The sequence below is a fragment of the Mus caroli genome, chromosome 5 (assembly GCF_900094665.2).
Source record: "Mus caroli chromosome 5, CAROLI_EIJ_v1.1, whole genome shotgun sequence".
Classification (NCBI taxonomy): Eukaryota; Metazoa; Chordata; class Mammalia; order Rodentia; family Muridae; genus Mus; species Mus caroli.
In genome coordinates this window covers 69,505,602-69,532,674 of record NC_034574.1, presented here as the reverse complement: position 1 = coordinate 69,532,674, position 27,073 = coordinate 69,505,602, and the positions used below count along the sequence as shown (strand labels likewise).

At 43.2% G+C, this 27,073-nt stretch overlaps 1 protein-coding gene across 1 annotated transcript in view; it reads right to left on the bottom strand.

The window, feature by feature from the left end:
• Cep135 (centrosomal protein 135) overlaps positions 1-27,073 on the bottom strand; it is a 60,229-nt gene that overhangs the window by 10,878 nt on the left and 22,278 nt on the right. Inside the window, exons 11-21 of the mRNA XM_029477920.1 lie at positions 25,011-25,234; positions 21,259-21,411; positions 20,071-20,223; positions 16,122-16,199; positions 12,704-12,855; positions 5,960-6,075; positions 5,733-5,887; positions 5,259-5,314; positions 4,412-4,580; positions 2,955-3,065; positions 2,397-2,582 (exon numbers count right to left, since the gene is read on the bottom strand). Of these exons, the coding sequence (XP_029333780.1) occupies positions 2,397-2,582; positions 2,955-3,065; positions 4,412-4,580; positions 5,259-5,314; positions 5,733-5,887; positions 5,960-6,075; positions 12,704-12,855; positions 16,122-16,199; positions 20,071-20,223; positions 21,259-21,411; positions 25,011-25,234 (1,553 nt within the window). The remainder of the gene's footprint in view (positions 1-2,396; positions 2,583-2,954; positions 3,066-4,411; positions 4,581-5,258; positions 5,315-5,732; positions 5,888-5,959; positions 6,076-12,703; positions 12,856-16,121; positions 16,200-20,070; positions 20,224-21,258; positions 21,412-25,010; positions 25,235-27,073) is intronic.

The window sequence follows — 27,073 nt, the reverse complement described above, 5'->3', positions numbered from 1 at the left end:
CTAAATATCTCAGGTATATATTTAGAAGATACAAAGATGAAAATTATACTGAAGTGCTGTGAATGAGTGCTTTTTAAGTTTTTTCCTTATAAATGTCCCTTGTTATAATATTGTTTTTCTCATCACATAGTAACATATAATATAAAAATATATTTATATATATTTCTTTTAAATTCTAAATTTCAAAAGTAGGGTTTATTTTAATACTAAATACCTAAAGTTATATTTAAATTTAGTCTAGTTTCATTGGTTATAAGATTTAATGATTTTTGAAATAATGAGTGAAATTTGAAATACTCATCAAAGACTTCCCCAAGATAACACACATTTTAAACTTCTTGTTATTTAAAATTTATACGATAACTATGAATTTATATGAAATCTACTTTGGGGTTTCAGGAAGATAGCCACTCTTAAAAAGCAAAATGACTTTAACGAGAGCACACACTAGTCCAGTCAAAGTCTCAGCTTGGGGATGGATGGGTAAGTTCAGTAAAGAAGGCTTAATTAATAGTGTAAATGCCTTGAGATTTTATTAGTCAATTCAGAAATCAATCAATTAAAAAACAGCAATATTTGCAAGCAGACTTATGAGCTATTACAGCTACAGAAAAGTAAATGCTTGCATGTTCCACTCACTGGCAGGACGCCCTCCTGGCATGCATGAGTACCCAACCTCAGCACGACAAAAACAGACAAAGCGAAACAAAAGACCTACACAAACTCATTCTATACAGCACATAAGAATATTAGCAATAATAAGGAATAAAACTATAAGGAACCATTTCTCTAACGAAGAATTTGTAGTTACTTTGGAGTTTGGAGGCCTGCCATTACAGATGCTGCTAACTTGAGTGTGCTGTTTGACTGAGTGATGTCCTCCACAGGCTCTGGTGGCTGAATCCTCTGGTCTCCAGCTGGTGGCACTCTTGGAGAGGCTATGGAAATTTTGGGACATGGAAGCTTGCTGGAGGAAGTGTGTCACTGGGGATGGCCTTAGGGAGTTTGTAGCCCTGCCCACCCCTGGCTTACTCTGTTTTCTGTGTGAGTGACCTCAGCTTCCTGTTGTGCCCTGCTGCCCTGTCGCCCTCAGCCCGTTATGAACACCCCCTCTGGACCTGGAAATCCCAGTAAACTCTTTCTTCCGTAAGTCCCTTTGGCCATGGTGCTTTATCACAGCAAGAGAACTCACTGATAACAATGAGGGGCATCATTTCCCCTTCAGATCTGGACACTAGAGCCAATATTACTTTAAAAAAAATATTTTCTTCGTAACCTTATGTGTTATGGGTATTTTGCCAGCAAACCTTTAAGACAATCCAGGCTTTCCCCACCACACCCCTAAACCATTTCTAGTTTCTGCTCATTACTCGATTGTGAGACTTCTAGGCTTTCCAGTGTTTGTAACAGCTCTGACCCCCTTCGTGATCCCCAAGTCTGAATTGGTGTCCTGGAGCTGTGGCAGCAACAGACATTTCCTCTTTGCATCTCCGGGGGTGAGAGACACAGATGTCAGGTGGCAGCAAGGCGGTTCCCTCTGGAGATGCTGGAGCACAACCCGCTCAGCCTGTATCTGAGGTTCCAAAGTGAGCATGAAGCGACTGTCAGCAGTGTCTGCCTCTGGCCTGCGATATGTCTTTGCTTGTTAAATTGTCCTCATTTTATAAGGGTTAGTCTTACGCATGGCCCCATTTTACTTGGTTATATCTGCAAAGATATTACTGTAAAATAATAGTCTAAAAGTTTATTGTGTGTGTGTGTGTGTATATATATATATATATACACACACACACACACATATACATACTAAACTTATACCAAGTTGAAATTTATACCAAGAAATAGGCAATCTAATTATATCAAACTGTGAGTCCTTATTAATTTAACTGAACTTAAAACTATATTAATAAAATTTTTCTTCAACTGTCATTATGATGAAAGCTTATTTATGTCTAAATGCTCAACTCCTGAGCCATTTCTCTGGCCCACAGCTAGTCGTTTTGCCCAGCACCCATGAAAGCAACTAGCACACCATGTCAATAGGAACAGGACTCTCAATATCCCAAGTGTGGACGTAAATAAACTTCACTGAAAGGTGAACGGCTAAAGCACATTTGAATGCGTTATTATGCAGCCTTGGAAAAGGACAAAAGGTGACTTAAGACAGACACACTTGAGAGTGAATGAGCCTGAAGATGGAAGAACTTCACAAGGTGAAGATTAGCACACTGTTAAGAATGTACATAATGCATGGGACCACACACTTATGAGTGGCCGAATGGCAAACCTTCTGCCACCTGTCTCTTACTACTGTGAAAAGGGACCGGGCACCTGCTAGAGCATGGCAGTGGTAGAGCATTCCTACCCAGCCCCTTTCCTGGACAGCGCAGCCTCACCTCCTGGATCTCCTTCTCCAGGAGGTCCACTCGCTCCCGCAGGTGCCTTCTCTCTGTGTCGATAGACAGCAGCTCCAGGCGGACTGAGCTGTTCTCCCCTTCCGCTTGCTGAGCCTTGACCTCCCAGTCCTCAGCACGGCTGTGGAGCATCTGGAATCTATCCAGCAAGTCTTTATTTTCTCTTTCCTGGTTTAAGAGCAATTACATTATTTCTAAGTCCGTACTGTCAATGGAACATCTATATCACAAACTCTCTCTGTCTCTCTCTGTCTCTGTCTCTGTCTCTCTCTCTCTCTCTCTCTCTCTCTCTCTCACACACACACACACACACACACACAGTGGTAACACTGGAAGCTGCTTGAATTTAGGAAACATAGCATGCATATAGGTTATCCTAAGATAAACGGAGAAATATAAACTTAGTAGGAAAGACTCCTACTCTCAAATATCTAATATCTAATCTCAAATGCGCAACATTTAAGGCTGGAGGCAGAATTAAAGATACAAGAGAGTTCTTAGAAAGCCAGTCTTAAGTGCAAGCTAAACAATGTTTCTCACCTTGGCGGCCATCAGGCTCTCCCACCGCGACACCTCAGTGATGTACTTATGGACTCTGCTCTTCATCTCTTCTTTTTCTTGCACTGCTGCTTCCAGCTCCAGTGAGATCTCCTGGAAGTCAGCAGAGCAGAGAGACAGTCAGGTCGCAGTCACATGCACACAGCAGAGCAGAGAGCCGGTCAGGCTGCAGTCATGAGCACACAGCTCCTTTGGAACTGAACAAGAAAAGTGTGGAAAACCTCTACTGTGTCATTTTTTCATGGCTGGCCTTGGGGTGTGTGTGTGTGTGTGTGTTTGTGTGTGTGCGCGTGCGCGCTTGTTGAGTGTGCAGTGAACGCATATATACATAGGTGTACAAGTTGATGTCAGAGACACAGAGCAGAGGAGGATGCCAGATATGGGGCTCTCTGTCTCCCTCCCCCTTTCTCCGGAGACAGACCTTTCACTGAGAGTGACGCTCCCCATTTCAGCAAGGCTGACTGACCTACAAGCTCCCATGATCTGCTAGTCTATAACCCCAACTCTGGGGTCACAGGCAGTCATGCCAGCCCTTTTACACAGGTGCTGGGGATTTGAACTCAGAATATCTTACTTCATTTTACAGCAAGCACCCTTACCCACTGAGCCATCTCCCTAGTCCAGATCTTGACTTTTTAGCAAACTTTGACAAAAAACTCCCATGACAGTTCTGACCTTGTATTTGATTTTACATCAGGGCCAGTTAGCTGGTATTAGAAAGCTGATATAACTACAATATGGTTGACATTGAATAATACTGAAAGCAATTTTTATATTACATAAAAGAAATCATCAGTCTCCATAGCATAATTCTGTAATAAACTAATACAAACAAAACTTTACAACATCTGCTATTTAAAATATCGTTATTGATTTACAGATACGTCTCTAAGAGAATGGAAGTAAGCACAAGTTGTTAAACCTGTAATGGTCCTTTTACATAAAAGACGTGCCTAAGACTGATGCTGTGTCCTCCCCACCCCAACAAAAGCCATGCTCCTTAGCAGCAAAGACTAAACAGTATCAGGCCTGGTAACACACCTGTCATTCCCACCCTTGGGAGGTGACAGAAGAGGATCAGGATTAGCATCCTTTGGCTACATAGGGAGTTCAAGGCCAGCTGGGACTACACGTGACCCTGGGTCCAAACAAACAAACAAACAAACAAGCAAGCAAACAAACCAACCCAACTCCTAGGAAGGAAGTTCAACTCCAGATGGAAAGAAGACTGTCCTGCGCTGCGCTGCGCTGCGTTGTCAGGCCGCTGTGCTGTGCTGGCTGTGTTCTGAGAACTACCTTTGCTGATGCCGACAGACACCATTCCCTCAAGGAGTTACCCTGCTTACATTCAACATTGTTGCATTTTTGAAGAATGTATTTAGAAGTTTAATACTTAGCAAAAAAGTAAGTTCATGAAAAATCTCTGCCTGGTTTCATACCTGATTTTCTCTCGCCATTGTGGCCAGGTCATCTTGTAACCTTCTATTTTCCTTAAAAGAGATCTCTCTAGATTTCCCAACATCATCAAGCTCCTTGTGAGATGCATCAAGCTGGCGCCGGAGGCTGTTTATCTCTCGGTCTCGAGTAGTCAAAGTTTCTTGTAGCTGGCTGTCAAAGAGTGGTGTAGTAGTCACAGCTATAGAAAGCTCACGTGAAGTAAGACTGCACAGTCTCAGTAGGTGCATGAGCGCAAGAGAGGCTACATGCTGCCCATGGACACTGACTGAAAATACTCAGGGACTGTAGAGTTCTATCAATCATTATATACAAATAAAGCCACAAAATAAATATTATTATACAGGTTAAGCAAACATAACACCTTCAAGTGTTAGAAAATACAATATAAAACCACATTAAATATTTAGTGTTTACATTGCCTTTATTATATAAAACATAAAGGCATGTAGCATAAATATAATTAGTGACTTTTCTTTCTAGATAGCTTAAAATATTTCTGGAGACTAGATACAAAATGTGAAAATTTTAAGATTACTCAAGATAGGTTTAGTTGAAGAACAAACACAAAAGCTGGTCATTAAAGCAATCTAAGTTGAGGCAGCAGGACTTGAACAGGTGACTATGTAAGCACGGAGCACAAGCGGGAAAATGCAACGGCAGTGCGAGCCAACAGCAGCAGGGAGCAGGTCAGAGCAGAACTAAGCAAGCAAGGATGCCCCAGGCAAAGCCGGAACTCCACGGGACACAGAGCTCCAGACTCTGCTAAGTAGGAAGGCCGTGTTTGCTGGAACTTTCTCAGACATGGAATACCACTCATTGGTTACTCACTTAAGCGACGTTTCATACTCTGCAACTATGACCTTCAACTGGGCAATAACTTTTTCCTGAGAAATTACAGAAACATGAAAGATTTTAAGTCACTCATCCAGAATTATCTTCTGCTAAGTCTGCATAATCAACCTCATTTAGGTAAGTTCAATTATATAAATTATACACAAAAGCAAACTCTAAAAAACCACAGTTCTATACCCATCTAATATCACATCTTGGTATGTCTCCACCCACCGAAGAGCTGAAGTGGCTTCCTTCAAGTGTACTTTAATGAGACCAAATCGCATTCTAAGAACAGATAAAATCCCATGTAAAGACTCCAATTACTAGGACAGGAGGAAATCTAGCTACGTCAACAGGCAGAGCTGTGGGTCTCAGGAATTCCTCAAGGGCTGTAAGAACTGCGTATTTCACGTGGAGACTAACCAGGCTCTCCTGCTGAGAAGCCAAGAACATGGGGCAGATACTTACTTTACTAAGGAGGCTTTCCTGCAGGTTGGCGATCTTTTCTGTCTTCTCATCCACAGTCTCCTGGAGAAAGTCCTTTTCTTTGTCCATCACTCCAATGGTCTTCTTCATTGCGTGAGTTTCTTCGCTCTGCACCGTCATCCTGTGGTTGAGATTCTCTATGGAGAAGAAGAGTGTTTGTAAGGTAAGGGCAATTTATGTTAGCAAAAGAAAAATTTCAAAGGGCTCACCTAGTTTTTGCTCCAGCATTTTAATTTGCTCTTGGGCTGATTCAAGTTCACCTCTTTTTATGGAAAGCCGGTGCTGACAGTCATCAAGTGAGCGCTGTAGCTGCTCATTGACGATCCTAAAGCAGTGGACAAAAACACATGGCATTCTTTATCTCTCACAGACATAGCTTTGTTAAATGAGTGCTCTTAAAATAGTTTGATTTCTTATAAGTTCCTTTTATTTCTTATTATAAAGCTCTTCTAGTCTAATCAACAGCTTTTATTATACAATATTACTCCTGCTGTCCACCATTCTTTCCCAAAATGCTTTCATCTCCCTAAAAATGATATGGTATAAAAATGAAATTAATCGTATATTCTCTCCCAGAAGATTTTCGGTAGTTTTAAAGTTCTCCTCAGTTCCCTCACATCAACCCCCTTTTCCTCAAAATCTCCGTCTGAGAGCAGAGTCACAGCCCTGTTTTAATGGCATGCCTGGCACTCCAGACTCTCCAGAAGTCCTCACCGTCCAGACCACGTGAGCTTGGAAGTTTGCTTCTTATTTTGGCTCTCTGAGTGGTAGGTGACAGTAGGTCACGTGATGGGAAGACAGGCATTTCTTACAGTGTGATGGGATAACAACAAAGGCTGGTTTCAGGGAGCCAGGGGCAGGACTCATGGCCACTTAGGCCGTCCATGGGAAACCCTGTCTCTAGTGTCTGTTACTAGCTGGAAGTAACTGCTCATTTTCAGCAGTAGCATCCTGAAAGCTGTCACAAGATGTCTTGGCTGTCGCAGTCACAGGCTTCTGGATGCTTCTATCTCTGTGCAGGAAGCATTTACCCTGTCTGAATGGCTGAAAAGGCCACTCTCACCTCAGTTAGCTGGGAATAACTTCCTTTGGGTTTCCTTTGAGGATAAGACACTGAAGAAGATACTAATGGGAGCTTGACTCAGAAATGCCTACTGAGCAAGGTCTAGTTCCCAAAACAATGATTAAAGTGGGGCATTCCTATAGAAATAAGTTCTGAGGGATACTGGGGCATTCTGACAACAAAACACTAACATAGAGTTCTCACAGCGAGCAGACGAAGACAGAGGCAGGCAGAGTTGGACTGATTTCTTAGAACTGTACAAGGAACCAAACCAAGTCAGAAAGAGGCCAGGCTCAGGTGATTTTACTCCGGAAAAGCATCTGCAGTCCAAGTGGGTGCTCCTGGAACCTAGAGCCATGGTGTGTAGGGAGAGCTAAGGGGAAGGGACTGTGCACACCTTAGTTCATGTATGTCCCTGGAGGACTTTTGTTACAACTATGTTCCCAAGTTAGTGAAACAATTTGCTTGTTCAGGATCACAAACTATCAGGGAAAAAGCATATCTATATACATATCTGTGTTTTCTGATGGTCTTGGGTAACCCATGTAAAAAGGTCACTCAACTCCCTCAAGTTGCTGTGCTACCTGGACAGGAAAATGGAATGACTAATAGGACTTACTGAAAAGCAATGGCTGGCATTGCTTAAAACTCTAGGCAGAGCTATGTCTCCTTTGCACGTAGTTTTATAAATGATGTGATATGCTGTTGGGGGTGGGGCTGATGAAGGCACAGAGGACAACATCTGGACTGACAGGAAGGAAGCCCTAACAAAGGCTTTGCCTCTTCTATCCCAGTGTAGAGAGGGCTTGGGAAACAGAAAAGTCTGACTGAGTACTGCTGCCCAGAGGCTTCCTAGCAGGAGCGGGGAGGGAGGCTCATGGCTGGGCTGCCACTTTACTGTCTCTAAATTGGAAGGAAACTTTGAAAACCAAGTCTTCAGTAAAAAAGAGATCAGTTTCTTAGCTTTAAAAGTTACAGAAGAAAGAAATGATTTCCCACCAGAAAAGAAAAAAAGTGAAACTGAACTTCATTCTGTCTCCATCTTCATCTGACTGACCTACGCCCGGCTCAAATCCCCCTCAGCCTCAAAGTCCACAGCCATATTACACTACAATGGCTACACATACTCTCATTTTGGGGGGTAAAATGAATTATTTCCTTTCGTTACAGGGTGTATCTAAAACATCTTAAAAACATCTCTTAAAGGTTCTTTCATTCATAATAAATGTTTCATGTTCTAAAATGAAGTTCCACCCGAGAGAGATAAGTTTGGAAATTCGATGACCTGTTAGGGGAAAGCTATTGATGGGCTTTCTTGGAGCTTCTTCTATGAGCCCATGGTCCATGCCCACTACTGACTATGAAGACTAGGAATGACGTCACATGGTGCACCAGGAAAAGGAAGAGTGATAGGGATGATTTCAACATTAGCTCCACAAGCTCAGACATTGTCATTTCATGGGAGCATTCATGTTCTTATTGCTAAGAAAATACGGTAGGGATACACGCTAAACAGTTTAGGTATCCCACCCCCAAAACAGTTTCAGGCAGTCCATGAATTTTCATTTCTTTATCTAAAATGATTTCTGATTCCTTAGCAAACAGTTCTCAAGGGAAACTAGTTGCATATATCTGGATACATCAAACATTTCTGAATATATCTAACATCTTAAAGATTTGCTTACTTTATGTATATGAGTGGTCTATCTGAATGTATACCTGCATGCCAGAAGGGGTCATCAGATCATACTACAGATGGTTGTGAGCCACCACGTGGTTGCTGGGGACTGAACTCAGGACCTCTGGAAGAGCAGACAGTGCTCTTAACTGATAAGCTATCTCTTTAGCTCCTAACATTATTAATATATATGTATGTTTCTGAATATATCCAAACAAATCCCAAGTAACTGCCATCTATGGCATAATCACAGACCCATGGAGAGTTCATGGCCATTTGCAGGAAACTGCTATTGCATGTTGTCATCCTAGATAAACATGTAATGCTCTTGGCTTTAACTGATGTAATGAAGACTCAGGGCTATGCTACACAGGATTCCAGATGTTAAACAGGAAAGACCACTTACTTGAGCAGAGAGATTTGAGGCCAAGTCTGGGCAATAGTAAAAACTCACATAAAGGTTACAGTGACTGCAAACACGGTGACAGCCCTGTTAGAGGTGCATCGACAGCAATGACAGAGATGCAGATGCCTGCCATGGGGTGACTGAGAAAAGGGAGTTGTCTAACTGGGCTGGAAGCAGCTCATCCTTGAGCACAGGCTGACAAACCATCACTGATTGCTTATTTCTTTCTAGCTGCAGAGAGCTTTTATGTTTAAGTGAGTGAAAAAAATATTTCCACAGGAAAACATTTTATGACATAAAAATTAAATGGAATCCAAATTTTTGCATCCATAAATAAAACTGTGATGAAACAGAACCGTCACCCTCTCTCACTTGCACACTGCCTACAATGGCTTTCGCCCTTCAGAAGCCAGGTTAAAGGCGCAGTGAAAACTGCATGGCCCAGGGCTGAAGTTTGCTGCCCCAGTTCTAGAGACTAGCTAGCACGCAGAGGCGTCCAGACCCATCATCCCCGCACACAGGCCTTTCCTTCTTATCCTTGAAGGTTTGGGTTAGGCTGATAACTGCTGGACCTCATTAAATGTTGTAGCTCAAGAGAGGCAAGAGTCATTACCATTTTCAAAATGGCTATTTTCATACTGTCTTCAGATGCTACACCAAGAGGCCAGACCAGAGACCAGCGATTTGTACAATTAGAGGTTCTGTCTGATCCAGAAGGCCTGGCTGAACACATGGATATCGGGTGGGAAAAAATGCCTAATACAGGAAGGCAAAAAGAAGATGGTCCATGACCATGAAAGGAGCAGACATCTCCTCTCTCTGAGAATCAGATTCATGGATGAAACTTCATGTCTTAGAGTAACAGAGCTCTGTGAGCCACACTGAAAAGGGCACGAGGCTTGGACAACGTTCTGCTTCTGCAAAGGGCTGTGCTGTGCTCTGTACTGAGTTTAGTGCCGAATTTAGGCCTGATAGATTGAACTCAAATTTTTATCAATGTTTATCAACTGAATATTGAAGACATACTAGACTTGGAGATAGGCCTCCCCCCTTTCATCCCCTCTCCCCTTCCCAAAACACAGAGAGGGGTGGGTAGAGGGAGAGAGAGGGGTAGAGGCTGAGGAGAGGGAGAGAGGGGGATCGAGGGAGAGAGGAAAAGAGAGATTTGGTGAGTGGAAAGCAGAATTCTGATCTGCAATACACACGATAGAGGGAACAATTCTCATAACCCTCTCCTACTGCACAGTGACTGAATGGCAATAGCTGAAGGCAAAAACAGGCTGAACTCATAAGAGAAAATGGTATTGGTATCAGAACAAAACCAAACCAGACTATGGCATCCACAAGAGGACACTGGCTGCTCTGTCACCCAGAGTCTTCTGTAAGGAAAAGAAACTGGTGGTATGGTTCTGATCTGAAGGAAAAGGAAAATGGCAGCTCTGGTCAGCTGGATACAAAAGCAAAGCGGGTGGACTAGCAATTCTGCAGATGAAGATGTAGCACTGTCTCTGCCTGGACTTTGGAGCTGAGGACATACCAGATGAGGGGCAGGCTCACTCTGCCCTCCTCCATAGAATACCTGCAGAGAGAGGAAGCAGGAAGGATAGAGCTGTCTCTGAACTTTTGTAAAGCCTTCCTGATAAAGATGGTAGTAAGGCATTGAGGGAGAAAAGGTTGTTGGTAACCCTAGAGCCCCCGAGTCTCTCCCTCAGCCTTCCTCTTCCTGATTACTTCTGTCACGTGGTCGGGGTTTCTTATACTGTAGGTCTGTGACTCCTGGCTTTTGTATTTGGAGTCTGTGTCTTTTATGCTCATCATTTCTTTGCCCTTCTGAATTGTAGGTGAAACTCTTGAACCTGTTTTTTTTGTTTTTTTAATTTTTTATTAGGTATTTTCCTTGTTTACATTTCCAATGCTATCCCAAAAGTCCCCCATACCCAGCCCCCCACACTCCCCTACCTACCCACTCCCCCTTTTTGGCCCTGGCGTTCCCCTGTACTGGGCATATAAAGTGTGCAAGTCCAATGGGCCTCTCTTTCCAGTGATGGCCAACTAGGCCATCTTTTGATACATATGCAGCTAGAGACAAGAGCTACTGGTTAGTTCATATTGTTGTTCCACCTATAGGGTTGCAGTTCCCTTTAGCTCCTTGGGTACTTTCTCTAGCTCCTCCATTGGGGGCCCTGTGATCTATCCAATAGCTGACTGCGAGCATCCACTTCTGTGTTTGCTAGGCCCCGGCATCGTCTCACAAGAGACAGCTATATTTGGGTCCTTTCAGCAAAATCTTGCTAGTGTATGCAATGGTGTCAGCGTTTAGAAGCTGATTATGGGATGGATCCCTGGATATGGCAGTCTCTAGATGGTCCTTCCTTTCGTCACAGCTCCAAATTTTGTCTCTGTAACTCCTTCCATGGGTGTTTTGTTCCCATTTCTAAGAAGGGGCTAAGTGTCCACACTTTGGTCTTTGTTCTTCTTGAGTTTCATGCGTTTAGCAAATTGTATCTTATATCTTGGGTATCCTAAGTTTCTGGGCTAATATCCACTTATCAGTGAGTACATATTGTGTGTGTGAAGCTGTTATTTTACCAAGTCAGTTTTCTACAGCCGCCAATCTACTGCTCAATAACCCTTCAACTGTAACTTATCAATCTATTAAAAAAAATCATTATCACTGCCATCCTTCCTGATTGCAATGTGTTACTAGTTCATGACTAAGTTGCATAAAGATTTTGTTGACATTCAAAGATTTCTTCCAAATTTTTGTTTTTTGTTGTTTTTTTTTGCTTTTGTTTTTTCCAGAGTTTCTCTGTAGCCCTGGCTGTCCTGGAACTCACTTTGTAGACTAGGCTGGCCTCGAACTCAGAAATCCATTTGCCTCTACCTGCAGAGTGCTGGGATTAAAGACGTGTGCCACCACTGCCTGGCTTTCTTCCTAATTTTTATGGCAAATGTAATTTAGAGCAATAGATTCCCTCTGACTTTTCAGATAGAGGGTTCATGCTAACCTTAAGTTATCTCTCTTGCCCATGACAGCTATGCAATTGGGGTGGGGGTGATGTGGGACACTGTTAGCTTTTATTTCCTTCAATTGGCTGTCCTTGAAACTGACAAATGGCTAACTAAATGGCCAATATTCCAATGTTACTTTATGCATTAGTGTACTGCTCTTTTATTCCCATGTAAGTCACCTTTTGATTTTATGAAAGAAACATTTCTTAAGTTTGCCTTTGCCCTCAAGGTTTGCAGCTACCATCTCAGTCCTGACCTGCGATCTCCTCTGCTTATCATCCGTCTCTGAGACTTCAAATCTATGTTCTATGTTCTAGCACAGTCTGCTTCCTACCCCCTTGGTTAATTTTTCTTTTTCTAAATTAGAAAGGGTTAAAAATAGGAGATATAACATTTTTATTTTATATTATTTTAAAAGAGGTGAGAAGAAGATGGAAATGGTCCACATGGCAGAAGTTCTAAGATCCGTGCAGGCCTTCCCTATAGAGTGCAGCATCTTAATTATATACTAGAGTGAACTTTAACAGCAGATAGGGCAGACAACTCTTTGATGATCATGCCAACTTGTGAAAGTTTCAAAACTATGACTACAAGACCTCTCCAGATTCACTCAGTAAATCCGAGAGCCTAAAGACATCCCTAATCCTTTGTAAAAGCTCCTAGGGGACTGTACCATGAGGCCACCTTGGAAAAACACTGTTCAAAGACACAAAGCAAAACACCATTGAACCTTGCATACCCAGAAGAAGCATGTCACAGAGTAAAATAATGAAAGAAAGCTTGAATGGACTTACCTAAGGGAGTTCATCTCTGTTTTCTGATGAGATGAGTCACCAGTCACATGGCTAAGCTTTTGAGCTTGGAGTTTTGATTTGTTCTCTAATGACTCCATTGTTTCTTTCATCATTAACATTTCAGATTGCAATTCATATTTTTCATTTTCAAGCTATAATTTGAATTTAAAAATTAATAAGCATATGTGATAATATCTTATTTTTCATAGCTATTCTTTAATAATATTTCTAGAAGATAACTATGGAGCTATATTAAACAGTAACTGTCATCTGTACTCTTAGGACCAACATGTCAGCGTGGGTGCCTCCGTTTGCCCTTCCTCACTGTCACTACAATGAGAGAAAACACGCAAACAAAACTAAGACCAGGAAATCCACAACAGCAGTGAGACAGGAAGCCAAACTACAGGCAGGATGAAAAGTCAGAGGAACGTCCTAAAACTCACACAAACCCACAAAACCCTCCATTGTTCATTTCCAGGTTTTAGAACCAATATATTCTCCCCCTAACCCCCACTCCTACCCTTACCCACCAGAAAACCTGGAAACCTGCAGTAAAAAGACAGCAATTAAATAAAACTGGGAGGTGAAAGGAATGTAACCACAACACAGTCAAGATTTATGGAGAAACAAAGTGAAAGTTTTCCCCGACCGCATGGAGCAAGACCTGACTTCATAAAGATCACAGTGCTTTTCTGCCCGGGAGCATAAGACTTGAAGTGTGTTAAGATTTCACTAAATTATAAATCTGTGAAATGCTGACTCTGCAGGTATGCTCCAGGGCACCAAGCATCTTGCTGTCCTTCACTGCATCACAGTAGCATCACGTCCCAAGCCTCGCACTGCTCAGTCTCGCTTGGGTTTGAATTTTACAAGAGTAGAATCACACCGTGTGCCTTCTTCAGTAACTTAGTGATTTGGTACAATCTGCGTCTGTACCAGTCACACCGCTCAAGTTAGTACATGTATTTCTACATGTATTTCTGCTCAATAGAAATTGTATTGATTTCTATTGAGCAGATGTATGATTGATAATCCACTGTATGACTGATGATCACATATTGGTTCAAATAAATAGTGTAGGCTCTGTGGGACCTCCCATCTGTCACCACCAATCCAGTGACACACAACAGCAGATGCAGACAATACAGAAGCATGAACAACTAAGTCACTCGTGTCTTTACTAACCCAACTTACAGAGCAGGGAGTGCATCTGGTCTAGGAACCATCACGTGCTAACCTGTCATACACAACAACTACCTAGAAATGGACAGCTGGTCATGCAGTTGCCATGACCATCCAGCTGTGGTTCGAACATGCAATGTCCAAGACAGACTGAGGTAATAACCATGGTTACCACAGTTTGGGGACGTGGTGGACTCTTTAGGAAGCAGGACCTAGTAGAAGCAAGGCGGTTGCTGGGGAATGGCCTGAGGAGACACATCGTGGCCCCTGCCTCTTCTCATCTTCTCTGCTTTCTGGATGCTGTGTGAGCAGCACTAGTCTACTGGACCCTCTCCACCACAAAGGTCTGCTTTGCTTTAGAACCAAGCAATGGAGTAAACCCTTGAAACCATAAGCCCAAGTAAACCTTTCCATAAGTTGCCTGGCTCATAAAAGGTGACAAACACTGAAAACCAGCAAAAGGAATGTGGACTGTGGAGACTCCCTGGCCACAGAGCTCAGAAACCTCAGGACTGGCTTGTGGAAGGGATCTGAAACTAGAATGCTATAACACAGAGCTGCTTAGGCAACTAAATGGGAGAAGGGAAGACCAGAATGCTAACAGGAATGTGGATGACTAAAGGCCAGGTTCATAGGCTTACATGGGAACAAAGACTCTGAAAAAGGACTAAAACCATTGTACAGCAAAACATGTAAGCTCTGTCCATTCTCTGAGACTTGTGACTATGTCACAAACCTGAGATAAAAGGTGACGGACTAATTAACCTGGGAGAGGAAACTTTAAGGCAGTCAAGCACACACGCTGCACACACGCTGTGGCTGCGGCGTGGTTATTTCTCATAGCCTTTAGCCTGGTTTATGGTGAGAACTGGGAGCGAACACCAGAGCAGAGAGTTTGAAAAATGTGCAGTTTAGCCAGAAGATAAACGCAAGTGAGGCCAACAAAGGACTGGCTGCTGAGGAAGCTAGCGACACTCTGTAACAAGCTAGAAGCCTGGAGAGCTTTGCAAGGCTGTGCTCACCTCCGTTCAAGGGCATGACCAGAACAAGTAGAAGCCTCTGTGAAAGGCTGGGCTTTGAGGAGGAAGAGGTGCATCCCTACTCACGGCTTGGGAACCATTTCCCAATGTTCAGCCACCGAGAACTCAGCAGCTGCTGCAGCTATGGTCTAGCAGGCCTGGCTACTGCTTAAACTGGCAGCATACATTGTGTGATCCTCCTGCTTCAGCCCTGAGTAGCTATGTCTAAATAATCTTAACATGATTTCTGGTTATGGTCTATTTGAGGCAGGAAACAACTTTTTATTCTTTGCATCTTCATCTATGTAGCCATTTGTCCAGGAAAGAATTACTAAATAATCATTCCTCACTCACTGATCCAGGCTTCTGTGTATATTAAGCTCCTTTTATGTATATTTGTTATATTTGGTTTCATCGGTCTTTATTAGTCCTTACCTTAACTATAATGGCCCTAAAATCCACTATCATGTTCTTTAAACTTCTATATGACTTTTGGCTCTTTGTTTCTGCATAAAATCTAGAATTTCAGAGTAGCCAACTATAGAAAATATATACTACGTAGTGAGTCTAGAATAGTTGCATCTGTATTGAACATACAGATTTTTTTCTTGTCATTATTTCCTAAACACAGTATAACCACTGTTTATGCAACATTTACATTGTATAAGGTATTATGAAATCATACACAGTCCTGTAAGAAACCTAAATGTAATTTAAAGGCTATGGGAGAATATATAGGTTATATTCAATATTATGCCATTTTTACACATTTTTATACATAAACTTGGAAGTTCTTCAGACTTAGGTATCTGAAGAAGTCCTGGAAGCAATCTCCTACAGATACTGCAGGCCAGCCAGTGAGCTTCACTCTTTAGTCTGTATGAATTACATAATTACTCGTCTAAGACCAAACCACAATAATCACAGCTTGCCGCTTCTGAAACCTGTAACATTCCAGGACTCTCTTACATGTGGCCTGTGTGTTGTTACATTTTCACAGAAATCCCAAGAAACAGAAACACTCCTCCTATGTCAAAAATGAAAAGCTGAAAGATAAGAGCGGAGAACCTGGCCTAGCAGGGAAGTGGGATTTGAACCACATGACAGGCCTCACAGCTGGCACTCCTCTTCTCTGCATACTAAGTTTTCAGAAACATACAGCATACCAAAAGCATAATAACCGGCAGAGTCATTCATAAGCCCTGATCCATTACCTGGTGATTAATATATGTCAAATGTTCAATAGTTTTCTCTAAGTCTGATTTTCCAACAGCATTCCTTTCTTGGATGTTCTGAAAGAGAATTTTATAGAAAATGTTCATTTGTATTAAATAATGCAGATTTGCAGAGCTATGTTTCCTATTTCATAGAAGCTATGAGTGTTATAGAATGATCAGACATTTTATAAAAGCATTCTTTCAGTTAGAAAAGTTTTATTGCCTATCTTTGTGTGTCATGCAGAAGATAAAATGGGAGTGGACTCAATTATAAAGACTTATGTAGATTGAACCTGGTTAACAGGCTACACACACACACACACACACACACACACACACACACACACACACCCCATTAATTCTGTTACAAAGCTGCTGACTGATCCGAGAGCCTCATGCTAGGTTAGTGCTCTATTGCTGAGCTATAATTGAGATGTAAGGAAAACAGGCTAAACATAGGCAACAGAACAGCACGGGTCCAATCTTAAAAACTAGCTGGTCAGGATATAAATGAAGGCTGGTTCTCTCGTTTATTACCTCAGTCTCAATTGCTGCCAAGTCAAGAACACATAATGTAATGGTCACTGAGTTTTTCTAGTAAAGGTGCATACTCATTCATGCTATTCATTTTTAAACTGTATTTGATATTTAGATTATACATCTGGTTAAAGAGATGACTACTATGTTAATTAAATCACTTAAACGGTGCTGATATATGCTCTGTAAAAGCACCAAGCAAGGTGTTAGGGCACAGCCATCAGTAAAGTCTCTGACATCATAGCTTATATAAAGCCTTGTAAAAAAGACAGACCTTAAACAAGAAACCATAAAGGCAGAAGGTCAGGAGTTTCACGGTATCCTCAGTTATAAAGTACATGTACGTCAGCCAGAGCTACAGGAGACCTTGTCTCAGGAACAATTAGTACTGGGAAGGGCCCTGCGGGCTGCTGAAGGAAGGACATCAGGAGCTGTGCCCAGCCAGGGACCCTGCGTGCAACAACGTTCACCTAGGTAAGATGTGCCGCCAACTGTAATGGGGTAACTGCTTTCTGATCAGACTTGAGGGGTGCTCCACAGAAGGGAGTCTGATATTGTAAGCCTGATTGAAGGCCCAAGACTACTGAGGTCACAGTCTACAGGGAAGAACCTGTCGTTCTGATCTAAATGGTCATGTTGTTGAAGTGCCTCCAAATGTGTATATTTGTACCTATAGACCTGGGCTGGGTCAGAGAAACTTCTTCCTTGCAGTGGACAGCAGTCAGTGGAAAGACACACAGCTCCTTAAAGGCTGCAAAGAAGAGCCTTACACTGGACATTGAGATGGACTTGCCCTCCCCAGCCTCGGATAAGGAAACATCACAGAAGGGGAGGCAGGAAGGATGTGGGGCTGGAAATGGGAAGGCTGCTGTGGTGGCATGACCTTCACACTCATGAACTCAATAGCTGCTGGGTATGTGCACAAGACCTTCACAAGCGCAAGCCAGTCGGAATTCTTGCATAGATGTGGTAGATGATCTCCAGGCACACCATTTACTGAGGAGATGCCGGCTACTGACAGTTTGAGGAGGGAGAATCATTTTCTTTTAAGGATATGGTTGTTGACAGGATTCCTATGCCCCCGGGATGGCCCCACAAGAAACTAGAACATGAAGGGAGCTGGGAGGGCTTAAGAGGAGCACATATGATCATGTTCCATTGTCTGCATGCATGAGAGCATATAGGGAAATAACTATAGATAAGTGAATATTTCCCTAGGCAAGGAGCTCTGTTTCTATACGTCAAATGGAATCTAGAGCCTGGCACTCAATAACCAGCATTAAAGGACCAATGAGAGAAGAGCATTTGAAGAGGTGGAGAAGAAGACTGCTGGCAAGAAAAGTCCCTTCAGCCAGAAGCCTTGAGAAAGAGGAGTGAGAAATAGCAAAAATGAGCATAGAGAAAAGATGACAGACAGTAAAATAGGCCAGGGATGATCACCAATGATCTTGTAAACAGGCAAATAACTGCTAGAAAGAGTCTAAAGCAGGGCCCAAAGGGTCCCACAGTAATGGTGCACGCGCGAGCATAACGACCACCACAGGAGGGGTCAGGAGAGACAGGTGTGAACAACTGGATGGAAAGAAGCTCTAGGAGACTGGATCACAGGCGAGCGAGGCTGCACGAGTATTTAAAGTCAGCATAACTCAGGGCTCTCATCTAAACAGAAACGATCTACTGTGACGGTTCGTCTCACACTTGGAACAGAACCCTCATGTTGTTCAGGAGGCAGCACTGGCAGGCCTTGGCTGACAGCTGTGACTCAGAGCTTTCAGAGAGTTTAGTCATAATGGCTGCTCGAAAGCAGGGTGGCCAGGGGACCAAGAGGAAACAGTGCAGAAGGCTGAGGAGTCACATGACTAAGTCTGTTTTCTAAAGAAAAGGTCTCTTGGAAATTCCCAGTCTGCCTCTTACAGCCCAGAGGGTTCTGATAATCTGCAGGCAGTGTTCTGAGTTTTTAGTACTACTGCAGGTTTACAATTCTAATTTCACATTTGTGGTCATTACAGCAGAGATGGAAAGGGTAAGCAAGAAGCCTGTGCTAAAGGATGCCATACTGCACAGAGCTTTCTCGCTGGGAATTTTAACTTTTTTTTTTTTTTTTTTTTAATCTCTAGAAGGAAACATCCCAAAAGACTTCAATTAAAAAATTCTTATACTGCCTTCGGTTGTAAAACTTTTAACTGAAAATTTGTAATATAAAGATTATGCTTAAAAGGCATATTTTTGTTTGAAATTTTAGTGGCTAATTTTAAGGCATTGATTTCATAGTATTAACTGGAAGTAACCATGGCTTCTCCAGTAAGTTCACTCAGAACTTACCATGTGGATGTACTATGAAATAATGCCTTGGTATATTAACACATTTATTCGGGAACAATTGTAAAACTGATAACCTACCTAAGAGAATTGAAAACATCACACAAATACTCATACAAGCACTCTCATGGCTATCATGCCAAGACCCACCAAACATTAAACACATAGCCCGGCGTGGTGGTGCACACCTTTAATCCCAGCACTCAGGAGGCAGGCAGATTTCTGAGTTCCAGGCCAGCCTGGTCTACAGAGCGAGTTCCAGGACAGCCAGGGCTATACAGAGAAACCCTGTCTCAAAAAACCAAAAAACACAAAAAACCAAAAAAACATTAAACACATGTGTGGGTTGGGGACCTAACTCTGTGGTAGGGTCAATCCCCGGCCCATAAAAGGAAAAAAAAACCCACATATTTAATGATTCAGTTCATATGAACTGTCCAGAGAAGGCCAACTCACAGAGGCAGAAGCTGAATAAGTGATGCCTTCAGCTAAGGAGGCCTGGGGGACTGGAACTATTATAGTGGACACGAGGATCCTTACTGCTGGGAGGAGGTTTTCTAAAATAAATTATGGTGACAATTATAAAAGTCAGGGAGAAAAAGAATAGCAAAAGCCACTGTACTGCCCCCTCATTAAATAGGTAAGTTGTATGCTAGGTGAAAAATATCCATAAAGTCATTAAATAAAGAAGAAAAGGATGTCACACTTGAACTAAAACAATCCTGAGTTCAGGGTGTGGCTGTAAGGACCAATAAGGAATGTCTTGGGTTTGGGAGGCCAAATGTGTCTTCCCAACTCGGCCACCATGCAAAAACAGCTATGGACAACACTTTATCAATGGTGGAGTATTCTTAGTGCCTACCACACTCAAGAAAGGTAGTTCAGTCTGGGCTGGCATGCTGCTGTGCTGTGTAATGCTATCTAGGCTGTTCTGTGCTATGCTGGGCTGCGCTGCGCTGTGCAGTAACCTCACAGGAGAGCGCCGTCATGAACGGAGGCGGTGGGGTGGGTCTAACGAGTGCGTGCTACTTTAACTTCCCCCAATACTTAATAACTCACACTCCAGAAAGCTGTAACCTGTATTACTTACTTTCAACTTTTCTCTCAGAGCTTCCTTTTCTGCTGTAATTCTTCTCAACTCAGATAACGCGCGTTCTTTCTCCTTTTCTACACAACTAACAAGATGGTTGGGGGATGTCGAATTAGTGGACTCCTTCCTTAGTGTAGACAACTCTTCCTTTGCCTTAGAGAATTAAAAGATATAAAGATACTTAGGATATATTCCATTTTTAAAGGGGTTGGGGTAGGGATATATTAAATGCATGCTACTTTCCATTTCTTCCCAAATCCCAATAAAATAAGAGTAGCAGGATTAAAATTAAATACTAAAGTCCCAGTGACAATAAGACAGAGAGAGGCTGAGGCCACAGCACACTGGAAACTAGAGGCAGCTTGCTGGAGAATTAACTAGGCAGCCTCAAGAAAGCTGAGAGCTAAGTCTGCTGTGGGGAAACGCCAGAAGTGGATCCATTTAATTACTGCACTGCCAAGTCCTGGAAAAGCTCACAGAAGTAAAAATGTCTCTTTTAACTTCTATGTCTTCCTCCTGTCAAAATAGTAAGGGGCTTCATGGGAGGCGGGTGTGGAGCAAAGCAGCTAGACTCCAGGATCTGGTCAGCCAACTCACTGCTGCTAAGTCAGGCTCTGTAACAGGGCCAGGCTGCTGGCCTCCCCAGAGCAGATTTTCACCAGAAACTAACCCTTGAGAGCATGTATGCAGTACCATCTCCCACTGACTGGCTACACTGGGCTCACAGGATGCTCTGGGGATCCACCGGTCTTGACCCCATGAGTGCTAAGGTCACAGGTGAGAACCACCGAGTTCAGGACTTGACCTCAGGTCCTCAGTGCCTGTGCAGCAGGCACTCTAACTTGGAGGCTAACAGGCAAGACTGCAAATAGGAGGTGCACGGCCGTTTTATCTCTGGGATCCAGACAGGTGGTAGCATGTCTAAATCCAAGGACAATTTTGGCTCAGAGACAGTTAAAGTCTGTTCAGCTAATTTAGAAAGACAATCTTTAAATGAGCTGCCACACTGACAAGCTAGAAAAGAGGGGACAAACACAACAAAAAAAAAAAAAGGAGAGAGAACTGTCATTTTGAGTTCAGGGTGTGGCTGTCAGTCACACAATGCCAGTCAATACTGCAGGACCCGGAGGTTCTGTTATAGTAACGGTTTCTAATGCTCTGCTGGGTTAATTAGAAGCAACGTCTTACTTCCTTATACAGGACATTCAGCTTGTCCCTTTCCGCCGTCAGCAGCTTCACGTTGGACTGTATGTCCTCCATGTATTTCTCGAATCTCTCCAGCATGCGCTGAAGTTCATCCCTTTCTCTTGTGATCAGGTGAACGTCCGTGCAGGAGTCACCCTGAAACAACACATTACAGAGACGAACAACACCATGTGTTATAATTATGACTGCATGGTTGTCACAATCCTGCTGGTGACTGAACCAGGCTAACAGACAGAAGAACAGACGTTCTCTAGTGTAATTAAAGAACTCCCGAGAGCATGCCATGAGAGCAGACGAAAGCGCTGGCAGTGCAGACTCCCTAGCTCTAGGTTCTCAGGAAGGTACACGGCTGCCAAGAATACAACCTGTGCAGACCTCATCAGCTGCTTCCATACCTCATGTCCTTAGCTGTGCCTATTACACATGGTACCTAAACTATAACCTCTAGACTAGGAGATCAGCAGCACACAGAAACCTGTTATATGCATGAAGTTGAGGGTCCATGCTGGAATCTTTGGGAGCATAGTATAGGGCATTTTGTCAAGCTTCCACATAATTCTGATACATGGTAAGTTTTCAGTCATTACTTAATAACTCTCTGCCAACTAAGAGTCCAGAGGTATGTGTGTACCTGTTTTCTACGACTGACCATTAAGGTCAGCTTCTCAGGTACAGGCCCCAGTTGTCCCAGCTTCAACCCACAGAGAGCTTTCTGTGCAATGGTCCAAGTATCAATGATTGGGGTGGACACTGACTCAGCAACTACTTGCAACATCTTAAGGGATTTATCTACGATCGCAGTATGATCCTAAAGATGCAGTCTTCATGGCCATCATGAAAAGGAGATGGTAATGTGTATAGCATGTTAATGTCAGTGAACTAAACAGAGAAAAGCTGATAAACTGCTATCCTAGCGTGGTGGTCTGAATGAGTATGGCCCCATAGGCTCCTATGTTGGAATATTTGGTCCCAAGTTAGTGGAACTGTTTGGAAAGAATTGGGAGGTGTGGCCTTGTTAGAAGAGAGGGGCAAGCTTTGAAATCTCAAAAGACTCCTTTCCCAGTGTGCTCTCTGCCTCCTGCTTGTGGATCCAAAGGGGGACTCTCAGCTCTTCCTGCTGCCACACCTTTGCTCTGCCATCACAGATGCTACCCTAACTCTGAAGCCATAAGCCTAACTAAACACTCTGCTTTCAGTAAGATGCCTTGGCCACGGTGCTTGGACACAGCAAGAGAAAAATAACTACAATTGGAAAGAATCTTGGCTTATAATATTTGATATTCACTGAGTGTATGTAATACCAGTAAAGACTCAATAAATGCTAACAGTGTGTGAGGGAGCCTCCTCTTAGGAAAATAAGGCACAGTTAAAGCATGCTGGGCAAGCCTGGGTGTCATGGCCACAGTGAGGGCAAGATGCTTTACACGACAAGAGCAGATCAGGATTTCAAGATAATCCAGGCTTAAAAACCACAGGGGGAACTTGTGTGCTAACTCTACCATTTAAAGCACCTTACTGAATGTAGTCTGCACAGATCCTAGGAAAGGAGTGCAGTGAATGAAGATTCAAGTCTGTTTCATTACTGTCTACGCCTCAGCTTCAATGTCGCTTTCTACAAAGTTCTTCATGTAATTCAGATGTATATAACACTCCAAGTGTTCTGAATTGATCCTGTATACTCTTCAGTGGCACTTAATATAAATGAGATCTTAAAGTTATTTAGCAGTCAGGGTTGTGGCTCAATGGTAACAAACCCCTCAAATCTGCATGATGCTTTTCATGTACTCTCTCCTGTGTGAGAGGCACAGGACGTGCCTGTCATTTTGTGTTCAGTACCTGGTATGCTCCCTCAACGTTTCCTGGCTGGTCTGCTTGAGCAGGGATTCTACACTTCTCTATAAATGTATCTCAAATGTAATAGCATGTAATACTTATGTGAGTATTACTATAATATATGCTAATTCACCCCCTTTCTCCATTCTATTGTTCTCAACACACTGACAAGCAACACGCACAGTGCTCAAAGCACAACATCATGTCAAGACCTCCTTTTCTTCTTATCTCGAGACAGGCTTCACTATACAGCCTTGGCTGCCCTTGCTTGGCAGGCAAGTTGGCCTTAAATTTGTGGCAATCCTCTTGCCTCTCCCATAGTACTGGGATTACAGATGTAAGTCCCCACAGTGGGCCAGGAGCTAATCTCTATAGTACATGCCTCGTTCACAGCAGACAGGATGCATCTGCTGAACTGAATTGTCTACACAGATCAGAGATTCTTTAAACCAGCAAGCAAAGAAAGAAAGAAACCATTTCTAGGTGGGAACTAGACACTGCTAAAGGATTCTTCTGTTGATCGCCTCATCCAATCTGTATAAGGTGCACATGAGGAATCAGGCCTGCGCATTGTATCATACGCTGATGCAAGAAGCCGGGACTTATGTGAGGTTTCCAATGCCAAAGTCTTGTGCTTGTGCTGTCCCCAACTCAGGGGACCACAGTGGGTGTAGTTAAATGGGAAACACTCCCGGCAAAGACAAGTAAAAGCATGAAATCTTCCTTATTCGTGGGGCTGTGATAATGAAGGTCACGAACCATAAGTGTCCCTTTTTCTGATTCCAAGAAACTGTGCCTAACAGCTTACCGCAGGCAGGAAGCTGACAGCCACAGTAAGTACCAAAGCCAGCTTCAAAGAGGCCTTTGTTGTCTGCCAGCAAAGTCCTTAAAATATGGACTTTTCTGTGGGCCATGTGCTCCCCAGGTCCCCATGCTCACAACGGTCTCACACACTCATCCAACACATGTGCTTACCACAGCTGGCCACCATGCCTGCAGCTTACTATTGGTGCTGTAAAGCATTTTGAATGCCCTAACTTTTTGAACTATACAAAATGAATTCTTTGTCTATGACAGATAACATGACACTTGAAAACTGCAGAGGAGCTGAAGAGGCAATGGTGTCTCCTAACTGTTCCCCCACCTCACCAATGTCTCGCTTGCCTTCCCAGTGTGAACGAAGCAACTGAGTAAACTCTTAGTGTTGACATGACTCTCTACTTAACACTTTATGCCGTTTATACATTTTGTGATTCTTCTTCACAATAAAAATGAACAATCCAGTGACTTATCTCTCCTGAGAAATAAGAACATAATTAAACATAAATGGGCTTGCACTGTCTTTCTCAACAACTCATTCTGCTTATAACAGATAGCGTAGTGTTGATACTGACCAAATCTGAAATCACATATTCTGAGCTAATGGCTGTTCCAGCTTCATTCTCTTTTACCTGTTCTGTAGATAATGCTACTGTCACAGAAACCTTTAGGACTTCTACAGCTCTAAAGCTTGAGATTAAAAAGAAAGAACAATTTAAATATAGTTGATAGTAGTAAGACACTGATAGTGATCAGGACTTAAATAGAAGCATGTGACTTTAGTCTATCAGAAATCATGCTCAACTTTTAATACACACACAGTGACAGATGCAATTAGGAGACACCGTGTAGATGTGCACAGAACTAGTGTCAGAACATGCACTGGACCCTGCTTTCAGTCCCCCGAAAGCAACAAATCAAAAAGGTTTATAACACACACACACACACACACACCACACAAACACACACACACACACATACACCACACACACACACATACACACACACACCACACAAACACACACACATACCACACACACACACACACACATCCTTTTGATTACTCTTGTAGAAGGTCTTACCTTTTCTGAGCATTTGACTACAGGAGGTTTTTCCCGAGCGGAGTGATTAATCGCACAAGATCTCCGCTGGATTAGATGCTGCAGTTTCTCCAGCTCTTTCTTGTAATAATCGCGCTCTTCCTCTATGCCTTTCAGAAATGTGTCCAGACGAGAGGGTGACTTGTCCCGACGTTTTATCCCATGTTCTAGCCTCATCCTCTCAACCTCCAGAGTCAGTTCTCTTTCTGCAGATTATAATGTTAGCCTTAGTAATGCTGCATATACAACATGGACTAGTCAGGTAAATAAATAATCTACAGAATGAAAACTATTAGCAATCACAAGCTGTTCTTGTGTGGACCACAGGATCTGACATACTGGGCAAATACTGATGAAGAATGAGAGGACAACACAAGACAAACATTAACATTAATTAATGTCCAATAAGTGAATGTTATCCTGTGTTGGTATTATCACAGGTGGATACTATTTAGTTCTATAAAAAGAAACAATGCATTTCTTTAAGAGGGAGCTTCTAGAGACCCCAAAGAAGCTGAGAGGAAACACGCCTGTCAGCAAGCATGCAGCAAGCATACGTCACTGACCTCCAATTTAACACGTGCACAAAGAAACCAAAACAACTCACAGTTTTCGTCCAATAAACAGAACTATTAGTTTTTGCTGCCGTTATTTTTGAGACAGGATACCACTACACTGTAAGGACTCACTCAAAGTCCCAGGTTCAAACAGGCTTTGCCCTGTAAAGTACCTGGGACTGTAAGTACGCCACTGTATCCAATCTACCTTACAAGTTACTTTCCCGTGATCTAAAACAAAGCAAACAGTAATGACGTCACATATTTCAGCCTAGTGAGACAGGCACACAAACACTGACTTAAGAGCTCAAGGGGAGGCTCCAAGGCCTGACACTATTCCTGAGGCTGTGGTGTGCTTACAGGCAGGAGCCTGGCATGACTGCCCTCCGAGAAGCCCCAACAAGCAGCTGAGTCAGGTGCAGATACTTACAGCCAACCAATGGACTGAAATGGGGGACTCCAGTGGTTGGATTAGGGAAAGGCTGGAAGAAGCTGAGGAGGGCCACCCCATAGGAAGACCAGCAGTCTCAACTAACCTGGACCCCTGAGCTCTCTCAGACACTGAGCCACCAACCAGGCAGCACACACCAGGTGATATGAGGCCCCCAACACATATACAGCAGAGGTCTGCCTGGTCTGGTCTCATTGAGAGAAGATGCACCTAACCCTAGAGAGACTTGAGAACCCAGGGAGTAGGGCAGTTTGGTGGGATGAGGAGGTATGGGGTTAGAGTCATCCTCTTGGAGATGAAGGGCCGGGCAGGGGGAGGTATGGGATGAGGAACAGTCAGAGGTCAGACTGGGAGGGGGGAATAAAGACTGGACTGTAAAAAAAGATTAAATAATAATAATTAATAATAAAGTCATTTTGTGATCTATCTAATGCACTGCTATCTTCCTCCTCATTTCTTCAGCAGACACACAGTCCACTAGATGAACTGGCTAACAGTCCCAGACATTAGAAAACTCATGATCTGACCCTTTCATGCTGCGAGGAAATGGCCAGGGAGGGCAGAGAAAGCAGGAAAGTGAGAGGGGATGGGCAACTGTGGGTAACTTAGGAAAGCAAAGCTTCCGTCCGAGTGAGGAACGCCCACTGCACACGGTGGGGAGCAGGTGGAAGGGCAGCTATGTGGTGAAGGGAGTGAGGGCAGAGCTCCTGGAATGGAATGAGGAGCTACGGGGTAGTGGGTGACCAAACGGGGACACCGGGGGTGGGTTTTAAGGCAATATAAGAAGATTCCTTAAAAAGACTCCGAACTTCAACTTTCTACCATCTCAGAATGGTCTTCTCAGGCTGTCTCAAAGGAGCATACACTTCCATTGCAAAACACTCGAGTAGCCTCTCCTGCACAAGCCCATCAAAGTACAGGGGAGGGGTTCCTACTATGTCCACACTGCCTAGTTCATCTGTTTCACTGCCTAGATCATCTGTTACACTGCCTAGATCATCTGTTACACTGCCTAGATCATCTGTTACACTGCCTAG